The sequence below is a fragment of the Quercus suber genome, unplaced genomic scaffold (genome assembly GCF_002906115.3).
Source record: "Quercus suber isolate HL8 unplaced genomic scaffold, Cork oak 2.0 scaffold_244, whole genome shotgun sequence".
Lineage (NCBI taxonomy): Eukaryota > Viridiplantae > Streptophyta > Magnoliopsida > Fagales > Fagaceae > Quercus > Quercus suber.
The window spans coordinates 991,984-1,006,742 of NW_027069701.1; the positions used below are offsets into that span (position 1 = coordinate 991,984).

Below are 14,759 nucleotides of genomic sequence, written 5' to 3' on the forward strand. Positions count from 1 at the left end.
GTTGCAAGAGATTCTAGCCAATTTCATCATTTCTGTAATGGATCATGCTCTTGTGGAGATCACTAGTGAGAGGTATGGGAGGATCTTTGCACAAATGATTGTTTGTTCATGTGGACAATTTAATTGACTGGATCTCTCGTTATCTTTATATTACAACCGATGTTATGCATGTGTGTGGCACGGATGAATAATAAAAAATCAAGAGTAAACTAAAGAAAATGTCTTCAAAACCAGGGTGGAGTGTTCAAATATTCAAGAAATTTCGCAATGGTATGAGAGAGCATCAAGTCAGAGAAAAGTTTGCGTTTGGAGTGTCGTTTTGATGAGTCTGCTGCCGTGGAAATTTTTGAGTCCATAGCATAACCTTCAAGCGGTTGGTGTTGCTCCTTGTGCTTGAGCAGGGAGCAGAGCACTGAGACTAGAAATAGGCCCAAATCAATCTTCTTCTTTGGGCTTCAACTTCAAGCCTTTTTTTTTTTTTTTTTTTAAAAGAAAGGCTTCAACTTCAACTTGGTACATTAAAGTTCCCTCCGCTAAAGACAAATTGGCATTACGAAATAAATTTAATTTTAGTCAAAGTTAGACAAATGGGCATTACGAAATCGAAATGAATTATTGAATGTCAAAGACTCAAAGTTAAAGGATTCAATTTATAATTTAGCTTAAAATAAAAGAAGATATGTGAGGCAAAATGGATAAATATCATTAATTTTAAAATTATATAGCAAAATACCCATCTTTTTAAAGTATTTAGCAAACTGCTTCTATTTTTGGAATTTTATTTTAATAAAATTGAGTTACGCGTGAAACTCGATATTTTCTATGCATATTTTGCCAGTTAAATTTTTTTGAAAATTTATATGAAATTTGATTTCTATGCAAGTTTTACTTAAAAATACACATATAACTCAATTTTGAGGATATCAAGTTTTACACAACTCAATTTTGTTACAATTGAATTCAAAAACATGTACATTTTGCTAATTGCTTAAAAAAGAAACGGTATTTTGCTATGTAGTTTTAAATTAAGGGTACTTACTATTTACTCATTTTGCCCAAGATATGTGAGAGGAAAAAGCCAAGTAAAAATATAAAAAGTAAACAACTGGTATGATACGTTGGTACAAAAAGTAAACTAGCAGGAGAAAGATGGTTCTTGGCTTCTTGCCTGGGAAAGTTGGTGGAAAATGCTGAGGAAGGTAACGGCTTGGAACGGTTTTGAAATTGGTTGTTTTGAGCGCAAACTCGACCCGACCCGACCCAAAGAGTCTTGTGCGGGGTTGGATGAATGCTTGGGTTGGGTTCGGGTCTAATATTCGGGTCTGCCTTGGGTTTGGATTGGTCTCAGGACCAACCCGACCTGACCGATCTTAATTATTAAAAAAAAAACTAATAGTTGACCTGTTCCAAGTTCCAACACGTTTTTAGTGGTCCTTGAAAAAAAACATTAGCAATAAAAGCCCTTTCAACTTCAAGTAACCCCTTCAAAAGAATAAAAGCCTTTCAAATTCAAGTAGGCCCCTTCGAAAGAAAAGTAGACTACTCATTAAGGCCACTCATTCTCATGTTAGAGGGTGGGACACAGAGAAAAAAAAAAATCAAGATAATTTTCTCATTTGCAATCCTCCCTATTTGTAATACTGTATCATCTTCAATTGTAAACTCCTCTTTCTCTTGTAAGCTCTCGAAGGGTACAATTCTTCTGAGGAAAATATTCAAGAGTAATTTTCAAGTAAGTTTTTTTTTTTTTTTTTTTCAAATATTCCACCACTGTACTATTTGCATGGTTTGAATATTAAAGAGCATTTATTAGCATTTGGTTCTATATCTAATAATTTGTTCTTTTGGATTTCCTAGACTCCTACATCTATCTTCAAATTGAATATCAATAGTTGTATGTTTAGGGGACCAATTCCGAGTAGTGAGGGTTGGAATTGAAAATTTTTATTTATTATTTTATTAATGGGAAATGCAAACAAGCACTCTTAGAGCATTGGTTAACAATTTATTTTAGGAAAGTTTTGACATCACTTTTATTGAAAATGAAAAAAACTGTCAAAATATTAATTGCTTTTTTTTTTTCTTTTCTCATAAAAACTTCCTTTAACTAGATTGTTAATTAATGCTTTAAGAGCACTCATTAGCGACATCATGTAGAAGATATAAAAATGATTTAGGAGGTATTGGTAGGTCATCCCAAATTGGTTGTTTGAAATAAAGAAGATATCCTCTAATACTTTGAGTAGAGTATCCTAAGGGGAAAAAAAGCAATTAAAAAACTAAAGGCCACAACGCTTGCACATCAATGGAGACATATGATCATATACAAGAAAAAGATGATCAAAAAGATGTGACTCTTTAATAATAGGAGTAAAAAGTCTAATGACACAGCAATTATCAGTGATACAAAAAGTTATAATAGAGTAAGATTTCAAAGGCGGAGAATGCTACAGAATCTCTCTTAGGAATGTGGTCGTGCTTCATGCGAGGCATCGTTTAGTTGTCTTAATGTTTTGGTTGTAATTGTAATATTTTTAAAGAAACTTATCATTTGAAAAAGAAAAAAGAAAATAAAAACAAAATTATTGTATCAGATAATGATTAGAAGAAATAAAATTCCTTGGCCCCACTTTATGTTCAACCAGTTCCAAACTGCCACACATTTGTTTTTTTCTTTTTAAGTAATCAAAATTTGGTTTCTCAAAAAAAAAAAAAAAAAAGTAATCAAAATTTGAAGAAAAAGAAAGAAGCAAACACAACGCATAACCTACTATAATATTTGGAAAATATAAGGTGGAATACTCAGAGGAGGATATAAATGATGTTTTATTTTTTTTAGAATCATATAAGGGATTTTTGTTTGATAAGGAGCAGTGTCAGAAAAATTTAAATAAATTAGTCCCTAATGCAAACTTGACTCTATGGTTTCCTAATAAAGAACTAATAAATCAAGGAAAAGTGGGAAACTAAAATGTATAGCATCTCTTAAACATGGCAGAACAAATGTATTTAACTTGGCCTTATTAATTAATTATTTAATTGTCACTTGAACAAGTCTTACATGCAAAAATTTATATTTTTGTCAGTATCTTTTAAATTTTGATGTTTTTGCGTGAGAATAAATATAAATTGTTATAAAGAAATAGTTTGTGCTACTGTTTTAGTTGTAAAATTAGATAAAAATTACATCTTAAAAAGACTTAATTGTTTTTTAGAAAGAAATAAATAAAAATATCAAAATTTTGGTCCTTAAACTATATAATTTCTAATTCTATTATCAAATTCGAAATGCCTGATAATATTTTGATAATAGAATTAGAAATTATATAGTTTAAAGACCAAAATTTTGACTTATTTATTTATTTATTTCATTTTAAAAAAAAAAAATAAAGTCCGACTTGATGGTACACTCGTCCCACATATTTGCTAAATGGTTCCAAAAGTATTATGATATCTATGAGATCTAGGGTTTGAGGTTTCAAGAGATCTCTCCTTATAATAATCTGGTGAGCGTAGAACAGAAAGACTGCATTCACCTAAGAAAATAGTGACATACTCGAAAAAGTCTAAATATTTTTATTTATAAAAAATACTTTATGGTACCCTCGCCTTCCCTTATCAATATTATGCAAATACTTTATGGTACCCTCGCCTTCCCTTATCAATATTATGCAAACAGCATTGCTAATATAAAATACTAAAATAGTAAAATGTATACATCGTTGATCCAACTAATGTTTTTCGTTTTTTTGTTATTTGATAGGTAAATAGGGGAAGGATCTAGCTGGTGGGGTTCAAACCGTGTTAAGGAACGACAAGAAGTATTGGTATCCCTCCAACCCTACATCCTTCCAATGTTGACATGACACATTGATCAAATAAATACAGCCCATATGAAAAAAAAAATGATATTTATTATTGGCAATGTTGTCTTGTCACGGAAAAATAGTAGTTTTTCTTAAAGTTTACTTTTCTACTATCTATTTAAAAAGAGTAAAAGAGATTTTCTACGGTAGCTTTGGTTTGATGTAGTTTTGTCTATTATCTCTTTTCTACAGTAATTTTGGTCTGGCATAATTTTGTCTTTTATTAAACTATTAGTGTGGGAGACACTAAGTGTAAAGCACGTGCTGCCTCTTAAATCAGAAAATTAAGATAAAATTTTATTCGAAGAAGTATAAAATCATGTAAATAAAATATATATGTCATATAATGTTAATCTTATTTGTATAAGAAGTATGATTATGTAAATTTTTTTTTTTTTTTGAGAAACTTGATTACATAAAGTTTGGGTAATTATTTCATATATGAATATCTATTTTACTATAAAAGTTTCTTCGTACCTAATTGCTAAAGGTAATATTCACTTATTAAAAACTACTAAAAATGATGACGAATATCATTATCTTCTAATAATAATCAACTGAGTTTTGCTAAAACATTCTCACAATATTTAATTTTTTACAATGAATGATATCATATGCTACAATTGAAACCTTTTATCCAATACCTTCAATCATCCACAATGAAAATTTTGTTATATTCATACTTCCTTGTTTATGTTTGCATTTTATGAGCATAGGTGTGATGTTTAGCTTACTTAGGTTCTAATGAACACCCATTTTAAGCGATAAAAGAAATTTATATATATATATAGAGAGAGAGAGAGAGGATGTTTTATTTGTTACCTAAAAAATATTGATTTGTTAGATTTAAATCTTCGAGACATATGATTTTCGCTAATGAAAAATTTGATGACACTGCCTTGGTTATATATATATTATGCCCCACAAATCATGTGTTGTATTGCTCCACTGCTTTTTGAGAATTAGAATACCTTATGCATGCATTATATCCTCACCTCTATTCTTTCTGTGTAGGATCGGTCAGTAACAAGTCAAAGCATTATACAATCTCTCTCTCTCTCTGGTGTGGTTAAAGTGGAATAAGGGGAGCATAAAAACTTTGTGTCCAGACCAGAAAGGATTTTGAAGTTAAAAATGCACACAGCTGTATTGGAACTCTTAATTAGTAGTATCCCATTAATCCTTTCAACCCTTTCAACTGAAGCTTCGTTGTTATGGAAGGTTAGTAATGGTATTGAAGATGTCGAGAACGAGTTGATAATCATGCAATCTGTCTTACTAGATGCTGATAAAAAGGGGGCAGGCAGTGAAGGAGAGAAAGCTTGGTCGGCAACTGTGACAGACATAGCATATGACGTTGAAGACGTTATTGATAAGTTCATGTATCAAATCAGTAAAGAACGAATTGGTGGTCGATCTGCGAGGTTCCTATGCCACACCATTTACTTTCCAAAAAATCTATGGGAGAGGCATAAAACCGCCAGCAAGTTACAAATAATCAAGAACAAAATCCAGGCCATTCCGGATATAAAGCGATATGCTGTTGATCCTAATATGGCGAGCTCAAGTTCTAATCACAGACCGATCTTGCATCATGCTGAATCACATCTTTTTCTTAAAGAAGATGAACTTGTAGGGATAAAGGATAAAAGAATTTTTTTAATGGGTCCATTGATGTATGGCAAGCCAGAACGAACTGTCATTTCAGTAGTCGGGATGGGAGGATCAGGCAAAACCACACTAGTTGCCAACATCTACAACAATGGTGATGTAAGGAGACATTTTGACTGCTATGCATGGATCACTGTTTCCCAAGTATATGACATTGAGGACTTATTGAGGAGTATGATTAAAGAATTCGACACATCATGGAAGAATTCTAATAAAGTCTATCCAGAGGACTTGAGTTCCATTAAGTACAGAGCATTATCAGAAAGGTTGGTAAACTACTTAAAGAAGAAAAAGTATCTACTTGTAATAGATGATGTTTGGGACACAGACCTCTTAGATTATTTAAAGGCGCCACTTCCAGATGGTTGTCCTGGGAGCAGAATCATCCTTACGACTCGAAATGAAAATATAGCTAGCTATCATTTTTGGGGTAAAATCCATATTCATCGTATTGAGCTTCTGGAAAAGGAAGAGGCGTGGATACTCTTTTGCAAGAAAGCATTCTCATGTATTCCAGATGGATGCTGTCCGCAAGAGCTTGAATCGTTGGCTAAAGAACTTGTGGAGAAATGCGAAGGCCTACCTCTTGCAATAGTGGCTTTTGGAAGTCTTATGTACTCCAAGAATATTTCTCAATGGAATGAAATTCACAACAGCTTGAATTGGAATCTAATTAACAATCCTAAGCTACGATTGGATGGCATATTGTCACTTAGTTTCAAAGATTTGTCACATAATTTAAAGCATTGTTTCTTATATTGTTCCTTTTTCCCAGAAGATTATATGATTAGAAGAAAGAGGCTAATGAAGCTATGGCTTGCAGAAGGATTTGTAGAACAAGTTATAGGGTCTACTCCAGAAGAAGTAGCAGAGAGATATCTTGAAGAGCTCGTATTCCGAAACATGCTTCAAGTTACAAGGAGGAATGAATTTGGAAGGCCAAAAGCATATAAAATGCACGATGTTATGCGGGATCTCGCTGTATTAATATCAAGAAGAGAAAACTTTGGTGTTGTACATAACGGAGTAGAAGAAATGGCAGAATGCAAAGCACGCCGCATTTCAATTCACACCAATAAAGAACTCAGATCATTTTCTGGTGTGTCAAAGCTTCGTTCTTTTCTTGTTTTTAACAAGTTGAAAACATTACCTTCCGGAATTAAAATGCTAAGGGTACTCGATTTGGCGAATGCTGAAATTGTTGAATTGCCTAATGAAGTAGTCAATTTATTCAACTTAAGGTATTTGAATTTAAAGGGAACTTCAGTTAAAGAGCTTCCAAAATCAATATCAAGGCTCCTTAACCTTCAATCCTTGGACATCAGTGACACAAAGATAGAAGCCCTTCCTCGCGAAATAGGAAAGTTGAAAAACTTGCAATATCTAATTGTGCATAGCCACAATAGAAATTCAAATGATTTCAGAATTGTTAAAGGGATGCGAGTACCATCAAAAATTTGTAGGCTAACGAATTTGCAATCTGTCTCTGTTATTGAAGCAAGAAATGACTTGATAAGACAAATTCGAAGCATTACCCAACTTACCAGCCTTGGTATTTCAAATGTGAAAGCAGCAGATGAGATGGATTTGTGTGACTCAATCCAAGGCATGACCCGACTTCGCCGCTTGTTAATCATGGTAACAAATGAGGAGGAAACTCTTCGGATGGATGCACTCTCATCTCCTCCTTGCAACCTTCAATCTCTTGTTTTGGTTGGAAAATTAGAGAAGGTGCCACAATGGTTTTCTTCACTTGAAAAACTTACATTTTTGTATCTACATTGGTCGAGGTTGGAAGAAGATGTACTCTCTCAGATTGCTGCTTTGCCAAATTTGGCACGTCTTTCACTTAACAATGCCTATAGTGGAAAACAAATGGTTTTCCGTACAGGCTTTCCTAAGCTTACAAGTTTGACGATTCGTAATTTCCCTGAGTTGAATGAGATAATAATAAGAAAGAGTGTGATGCCAAAAGTGCAATCCCTATATATTGCCGACTGCATGGAGTTAGAGACAGTGCCTACAGGCATTGAATACCTTGAAAATCTCCAAGAACTGATTTTGGAGTCAGTCTCAACGCAACTTAAAAATCGCATCAACTTGGGAGAACGTATGGATTTTGAAAAGGTGCAGCACATCCCAAAGATCTATATGAGGTAGTAACTCGAGATGTTTCATGAAGGCTTGTCCTGAATCTCCTGATTCATTAATTAGTAAGGTAAAGCCTCTTAATTCTATTTGTTATTCCACTTTGTAAGGGCTTAATTTTTTGGAACTAACGTTAATCTTTTCTAAGTCAAACCTTCACGAAATTGACCATATCTTTGTTTTTTTTTTTTTTTTTTCCTTTTTTACCCATGGCAGAATCCTGCTGAGGAAATTATGAGTTTGCCTTGTTTGCTTCAAAAGGGTTCCAGTTTCTATTTGGAGTTCTAATTCAACGTATTATTTAGGGTATTTGCTTATTGTTCAAATGAATACTCAAGACTTTGGTTGTTAATTGCTTGTAACAAAATGTAAAAGATTGAACCCAGTGATGCCTTGTGGCAGATTGTTGGGAGATTGCTACTGGTTCAGCCACGGATTTGCTCATCCACTCTGTGTTGTATGCAATTTAGCAGCTTATATAAACAATGAACAATACATGATATATTCATCCCAATTAATTGTTTTCTATTGTTTCAGTTAGTTCTATACATGCCAGTTCTTCAATTTACTTGCTATTTTTTCTTCTTCTTGCATAAATTTGTGTTAGTTATATAAATTTTAACCAATCATATGATCCTTTCTTAGAGAAATTATTAGGTTGTTAGGAGGATTGTTGAAATGGTCTTTCCAACTAATAAAATGTTGTTACATATACAATGTCATTGCATAAGTAACCCAAAATTGGGAATGATGCAAAATTTTGGTATGTTAGGAGGTGGGAAAAATGGAATGGTTTCACTTGCTAATGACTTTAAATTTTGGTATGGTCAATTTTTATACTTTTTATTATTCTTCCACAATGCTGACTTATTTCCATTCCGATGCTTATGATACAAGATGTTTTAAAGGATTTTGAGTAGAACAAGATAAAGGCTTTGGCTTTGCCCAAATAGTGGATAACAATTGAAATTGGAACATTAACAATTGCATGAGCATCTGTCTTGTAAATTGTAATGTGTTACTTAATTAAATAAAAAAATAGGATTTTTTTTTTTTGAATGTATCATCTATAAATTAGTACTACATGATATAAAATAAAGAAGCATGGTTAGAGTATTCACATCAAAGATGTGAGTGCTAAATATCTATTTTAGCACCAAAACCACTAAAAAGCCCTCAACATCAAAGCTGCTAAACCTAAAAAATTTTATCACTTAGCTACAGTAGACTGTCATCTTTGACAGTCTACTGTAGCTAGATGTTATACACAAATAATATTATTTTATTTTGTCATAGGTTTTTCATCTTTCTTTTTTGCAAAATTTGGTAAATAGTACATTTTTGGAAAAAATTAGGTGGCTAGCACGCGTTTGAAGTTATTTAGTAAGTCGGACTATTTTTTGGAACTCGAGTTTCAACCCAAAATCGAGTTTCTCAAACTCAATTTACACCTGACCTTGATTTAAAAAAAAAAAAGAAAAAGAAAAAAAAAGAAGTGGAACTCAAGTTTAGTAAATTCGATTTCCATGCTTTTAAAAAACATAACCCAAATGGAACTCGAGTGTATGAAACACGAGTTCTATTATTTTTTTTAAATGGAACTCGAGTTTACTAAACTCGAGTTCCACCTTTTTTTTTTTTTTTAAATCAAGGTCAGGCATAAATTGAGTTTGAGAAACTTGATTTTGGGTTGGAACTCGAGTTTCACAAACTTGAGTTCCAAAAAGAGTCCAACATACTCAATAACTTCAAATGCGTGCTGTCTATCTAATATTTTTCTAAAAAAATGCTATTAAGAAAATTTTGTCTTTCTTTCTTCTCCATTCATCTCCATCTCTCTCTCACCTCTCATCTCCATTTCTGTCTCATCTCTCTCCCCTCACCACCAAGAACATTTTTTCTTCTCTCTTTTCTTGCTTAAGGATGTGCGGTGGGTTTTGTGGGTTGTGAAAGCGGGTGGCAATGACAGTTTTTAGTGGGTCTCACGGTGGTTCAATTTGTGGGTGGTGGAGTTTTTGGTGGTTGTGGTATGAATGGTTGGGATTTGTGGTTGTTGTGGTATGGGTGGTGGGTTTGTGGCGTGGGTAGTGGGTAGTGGGTAGTGGGTTTTTGGTGGGTGTGTTATGGATGGTGGGTTTGTGGTGGTTGTGGTGTGGGCGGTGGGTGTGGGTGTGGGTGGTGGGTTTGTGGTGGTTGTGGTGTTGGTGTTGGGTTTGTGGGTAGTGGGTGTGTGTGGTGGGTTTGTGGTGGTTGTGATGTGGGTGTTGTGTGCGAGTGGTGAGTTTGTGGTGGTTATGGTGTGGGTGGTGGATTTGTGGTAAAGATGAATAAAAAAAAAAAGATAAATAGATGACGAATAAAAAATGAATAAAAATAATAATATCTTAATGAAGTGGTAAAAAATATAAAACCTTTGATGTTGGGTAGATTAGGGTAGATTATAAAGTGAAGTGTTAAAATAAATAAAGTAGTGTTTTGAAATGCTAAATGCTATATTTTTTTTTACATGTTTGATGACAATGCTCTTATAGTTTAATTCTTATTGATTTTCTAGTTTGTCTCCTATCTTTTTTTTGCTCTCTTTTGTGTTGGAATATTTGAATCTACTTTTTCATGATTCAATTTAAAAAAAGAAAAAAAAAATTATTCATGATTCTCAAAAATAAAAATAAAAAATTAAAAAGAATCTACATATATTCATTATAAAGTTTGACATCCGTGACAAAGCGGATTAGAGCAAATAAAGTTTTAATATCTGTAACAACAAATAAAAACATGCATTTGCAATGTTGCTATAGATCAATAAAAAAACCTCATTTGTTATTTTAAAAAATATAAAGAAAACAGTTTGCATTTGTTATGAATTCATTCAAAAGATTGCATCTAAAATGGAAAATAAAACCTTTATTTCATGAGAAACGTAGAAAGAAACAATTTTGATGAATATGTTGAGGATGAGACTACACGATTTGCTGAAAAAAAAATTAGAATTGATTATCATATTCCAAGGATTACATATTGTTATACAGCAACTAGTAATAATTTCAAAGCAAAAAAAGCATTAAAAAATAATGTAGTGTCAAAAAAATAGGAAGAAAAAGGAAAAATTGTATCGCAAATTTGAATTAGTCTTTGGAGACGACTTCGTAACATTTACGGCGGAATAATATCGCTTCCAAATCTATCAAAAAAAATATCGCTTCCAAAACAAATTAACTGTTACAAAAATAACTGGCAGTTCCGTAAATAAAATGAAAGCATAGGATTCGTATTTAAACAACCATTTGAATCCACAAACCAAAAAGCTCCTTTTCCCGCCTCTCTTTCTCTCTCTCTCTCTCTCTCTAGAATTTTCGCTTGAGCTTCACAAAAATGGCGAATCTGGAAGCAAGATACAGAGATCCAACGGCTCAAAATCCATCCAAAGCCACAACCTCTGGTTCTCTTTCCCTCACACTTCACTATATCTTCGTTTTCTCTTTTCCTTTGTTTGAATTTTATTGCATTTGTTTTGGTTTTTCTTTTTCCTCACAAAACCTAGAACCAGAAATAATATATGCTAGCTATATATAGGTTTTCGAATTCAAAAATCAGAGCATTACCTTCCGTTTGGTTTCTGAGAAAATTGGCATAATGAGAAGAAGATGAAGTTTATTTGAATCGTAGTATTTGTGCTTTACAAATTTACCAAGTAATTTATTAGTTTGTTTAATTTCTTAGAAACCAAACGGAGATTTGTTGCTTTTTGATTCTGTAACTATTTTTTTACAGAATATTCGCACTTTAAAAGTTTTAAATATCTGAAAATTGTAGATTAAAAAAAAAGTATAAAATTTTCAGAACTTGATTATAATTTTCTTCATGATTGCCTAGAAATAAAATGACTTTTAATGTGCGTGTGTATTCTAGCTAAATAATAAAGAAATTTATCATTCGAGTGTTACAATTTTAGTGAAGTCAAAATCTAAAGAGGCTTCTGTAATGGTAGTAAATTTCTCACACATTATTTTGTACAATTCTTTCACTTTTAGCTAGTGGTTAACCTTTCTGGAAATTTCAATGCCTTTCATAGCTAAAGCATTCTAGGAAATTATTTATTTTTCGTTGCTATATATATATATATATAATTAATTAATTTTAGAAACTTCGTTTCAATTCTTGGAGGGTCAATTATTGTTGTAAATATCATCGTATGAATGCATGGAGATTCTGGGGATTTGAAGTTGATCGCTGTGATATACTTTGAACATTTCAATGTCATTGTATGAATGTTTGAGATCGTGATATGCTTCTTATTTGCTGACTTCTTAAGCTCAATGTTGTTACTATGTGTGTCTATATATATATATATATATAGTAGAAATTAAGTTTCAATTCATGGAGGATCAATTATTGTTGTAAATATCACATTAAATATATGAATGTATGGAGATTCTGGGGATTTGAAGCTGATCACTGTGATATGCTTTAAACATTTCAATGTCACTGTATGAATGTTTGAGATTGTGATACTTCTTATTTGCTGACTTCTTAAGCTCAATGTCATTACTGTGTATATATATATATTAGAAACTTTGATTCAATTCATGGAGGATCAATTATTGTTGTAAACATCATCTTTGGTTGTATGAATGTATAGAGATTCTAGGGATTTGAAGCTGATCGCTGTGAAGTGTGAACTGCTTTAAACATTTAAGGTGGCATTTACTTATGTGTTTTTGAAATGGGGAGTGTGAGGCAATGATTTTTGCTTTATTACTGCAGGTGGTAGTGGGGTTTGTATGATGAGCACCACTTGGAGAGATGAACAACACCCGTCTTTCATCAATTTTATCTCCTCCTTCCTCAGTGCAAATGCTTTCCGTCTCAACTTTGTCCCAATTGCCCCAGTATGTGCATTCTACTTAATTGCTTGTCTTCTATGTTAAGTTGGGTCTTCACTCAATTGGGTGGTTTTGTTTGAAGGACTTTATTTTCAACTGTGGGGGTTTGTCGGTGGCATTCATATTTGTGACAAACTTGGATAGCAAATGCATCTCACCAATGTTCAGCAGGTAACCAAACTGTCATCGTTTTTTAGTGACCCTCTTACTTGGTGTAATTTTTTAATCTGATTCAGTTTTTGCAGAGTCCAGAAACTGAAGGCCCAATTTGCACATCTCTATGTTGTTGTCGTCCTCCCAACCAAGGAACAAAATGAATTGTTTGTTCACTCCTATTTCAAGTGAGTCATATGAAACTTATGTCCAAATTGACTTTTTGGATGTTTGAGTGATATGAAAGAGCTTGTTGTCTCACTTCGTGATAGATATGGAATGGAGCTTGGTAAGCCAACATTTGTGCCAGTAGAAGACTTAGAGATGGGCTTTGAGAAGATTGTCAAGATAGCTCTCTCTCGTGGTGGTAAGAGCTTATTCTCTAATGATCACTTCAATGGATTCTTCCAAGTAGTTTCCCTAAGTAACCATATGAATTGCAGTATGCAAACGACAGGATGTCATAACAAAATTAAAGGCTGAGGTCAGTTGATTAGAATTATTTACATGGTTTAATTTTGTGCTTATAAATTCAGTATGAATATTAACAATATTAATTATTATTTTCTTCAAAATGCACCTGTGTATATGTGCTTATCTTTTCTTGTCTGTAAAGAGGAAACAATCAGTGCAGGCAATGGACGTTTTCCTCAGAGTGCTTACATCCATACCAGGCATAGAAAATCATGATGCAAATGCGGTAATTCTGTACCCTATACAAAAGTAGTTCAATTCTGTTGTTTTCCCCCCTCTTACTTGCATCCATGCATCCTTCTGTGAGAACTTCAAAGTTGTAATCTTATTGGATCATGTAAGGTGTTTTACTATTCTTAACAATTAATATGTTAATTTGTTCACATTTTCAGTTTTGACCAAAAAAAAAAAATGATACAGTTACATACATGATACATCTGTCCTATCATACACTACACTATGCTGATTGTCTCAAATACTGGAAATGTTTTGAACTCTAATTATTTTTCATTATATTCTGGACTAATCTGAATAGTTTGAAATTTATAATGGAATTTTTCATCATGAATCTATTAATTATCTAATGGGTGGGGACGTGACCCTTACCCCATATTCTTGCAATCTGCTTTGCATAAGCACTGCCAACCAAATCTGATCAACTCGTGTTTAAGAAACTTGAAAATACATTGGTTCTAGAAACTAAACGTAGTCTCTTGACAACTAAGCCTACCTTTCTGTTTAGTTGATTCACATAGCATCTACACTATGAGACCTTGATTTCACATCAAGTAGTCAGTAAAAGAAATTATGGTTAATGACCCATAAAAGTCCATACAACTTATTAAAGGATTTTGTCAGGCTAATTCCTGCAATATAGCCTGGTATATGATGGGCATGACATTATCTAAGAATATCTTACATTGATTTAGTCATATGATTTGATCATTGAGGTTTTTAAGACATTGTCATTCTGACATTTCTCTTCAGCTAAATCAAGCTATTGGTTCCATTGAGGCAATTGCGAAGGCATCAAAGGAATACACTCTGCAAAACACAGATCTTTCAGCTGACAAGGCAGAAATCATTTCTAGGTTTTTCAGAGATTCAAACTTTTACATGAGCCCCAAGATCAATAGATCAGAGAAACAGGTGATTTAAATGAAATTTTAAAACGTTTTGTGAAGCAGACTTGAGTTGATAATTTTTTAACCTTGCATGGATCACTGAGATTTCTATCATAAGAATCTTTCCAAACTAAAACCATTGCAAGTAGAGGAGCATCAAAAATTGCTGTTTGAGTCACAATGATTGGTTATATCAGTAGCTTTGTTAGCTCTCTCTCTCTCTCTCTCTCTCTCTCTCTCTCGTGTGTATTTGGAGCTCTAGCATTGCTGAATATCGTAATTTAAGGCAACACTAAAAATTTAAGCAAGCTCTTCTTTTTATTTCAACAATGAACTCTTGGTATGTGGTCCTGTAATGGTTTAATGTGATTAATTTGCTTGTGCTGAAGTTTCTCTTGATTTTAGGGCTTGACTTGTGGTGTACTAATTATTTGGAAAGC

General features: G+C 32.9%; 2 protein-coding genes across 2 annotated transcripts; both read left to right on the plus strand.

Moving 5' to 3' along the window:
- The first annotated feature begins 1,561 nt into the window (after positions 1–1,561).
- On the plus strand, positions 1,562–8,211 carry LOC136070603 (disease resistance protein RPM1-like). Its single transcript, XM_065780744.1, has 4 exons — positions 1,562–1,732; positions 3,764–3,827; positions 4,881–7,755; positions 7,902–8,211. The coding sequence occupies exon 3, from the start codon at positions 5,001–5,003 to the stop codon at positions 7,695–7,697; it is 2,697 nt and encodes an 898-aa protein (XP_065636816.1). The 5' UTR covers positions 1,562–1,732; positions 3,764–3,827; positions 4,881–5,000; the 3' UTR covers positions 7,698–7,755; positions 7,902–8,211.
- A 2,806-nt stretch (positions 8,212–11,017) lies between these two features.
- Positions 11,018–14,527, plus strand: LOC136070604 (protein PARTING DANCERS homolog). Its single transcript, XM_065780745.1, has 8 exons — positions 11,018–11,124; positions 12,450–12,574; positions 12,651–12,739; positions 12,814–12,909; positions 12,994–13,088; positions 13,165–13,205; positions 13,338–13,421; positions 14,183–14,527. Exons 1-8 carry the CDS (start codon positions 11,058–11,060, stop codon positions 14,351–14,353), a joined length of 768 nt encoding a protein of 255 aa, XP_065636817.1. The 5' UTR covers positions 11,018–11,057; the 3' UTR covers positions 14,354–14,527.
- Positions 14,528–14,759: the final 232 nt, after the last annotated feature.

Excerpts from the sequence above, each read along its gene's own strand:
- LOC136070603 (XM_065780744.1), top strand. The coding sequence starts at position 5,001 with ATGCACACAGCTGTATTGGAACTCTTAATTAGTAGTATCCCATTAATC.
- LOC136070604 (XM_065780745.1), top strand. The coding sequence starts at position 11,058 with ATGGCGAATCTGGAAGCAAGATACAGAGATCCAACGGCTCAAAATCCA. Across the intron at positions 11,125-12,449 it reads ATCCAAAGCCACAACCTCTG|GTGGTAGTGGGGTTTGTATG; the intron begins GTTCTCTTTCCC and ends TTATTACTGCAG. Across the intron at positions 12,740-12,813 it reads ATCTCACCAATGTTCAGCAG|AGTCCAGAAACTGAAGGCCC; the intron begins GTAACCAAACTG and ends CAGTTTTTGCAG.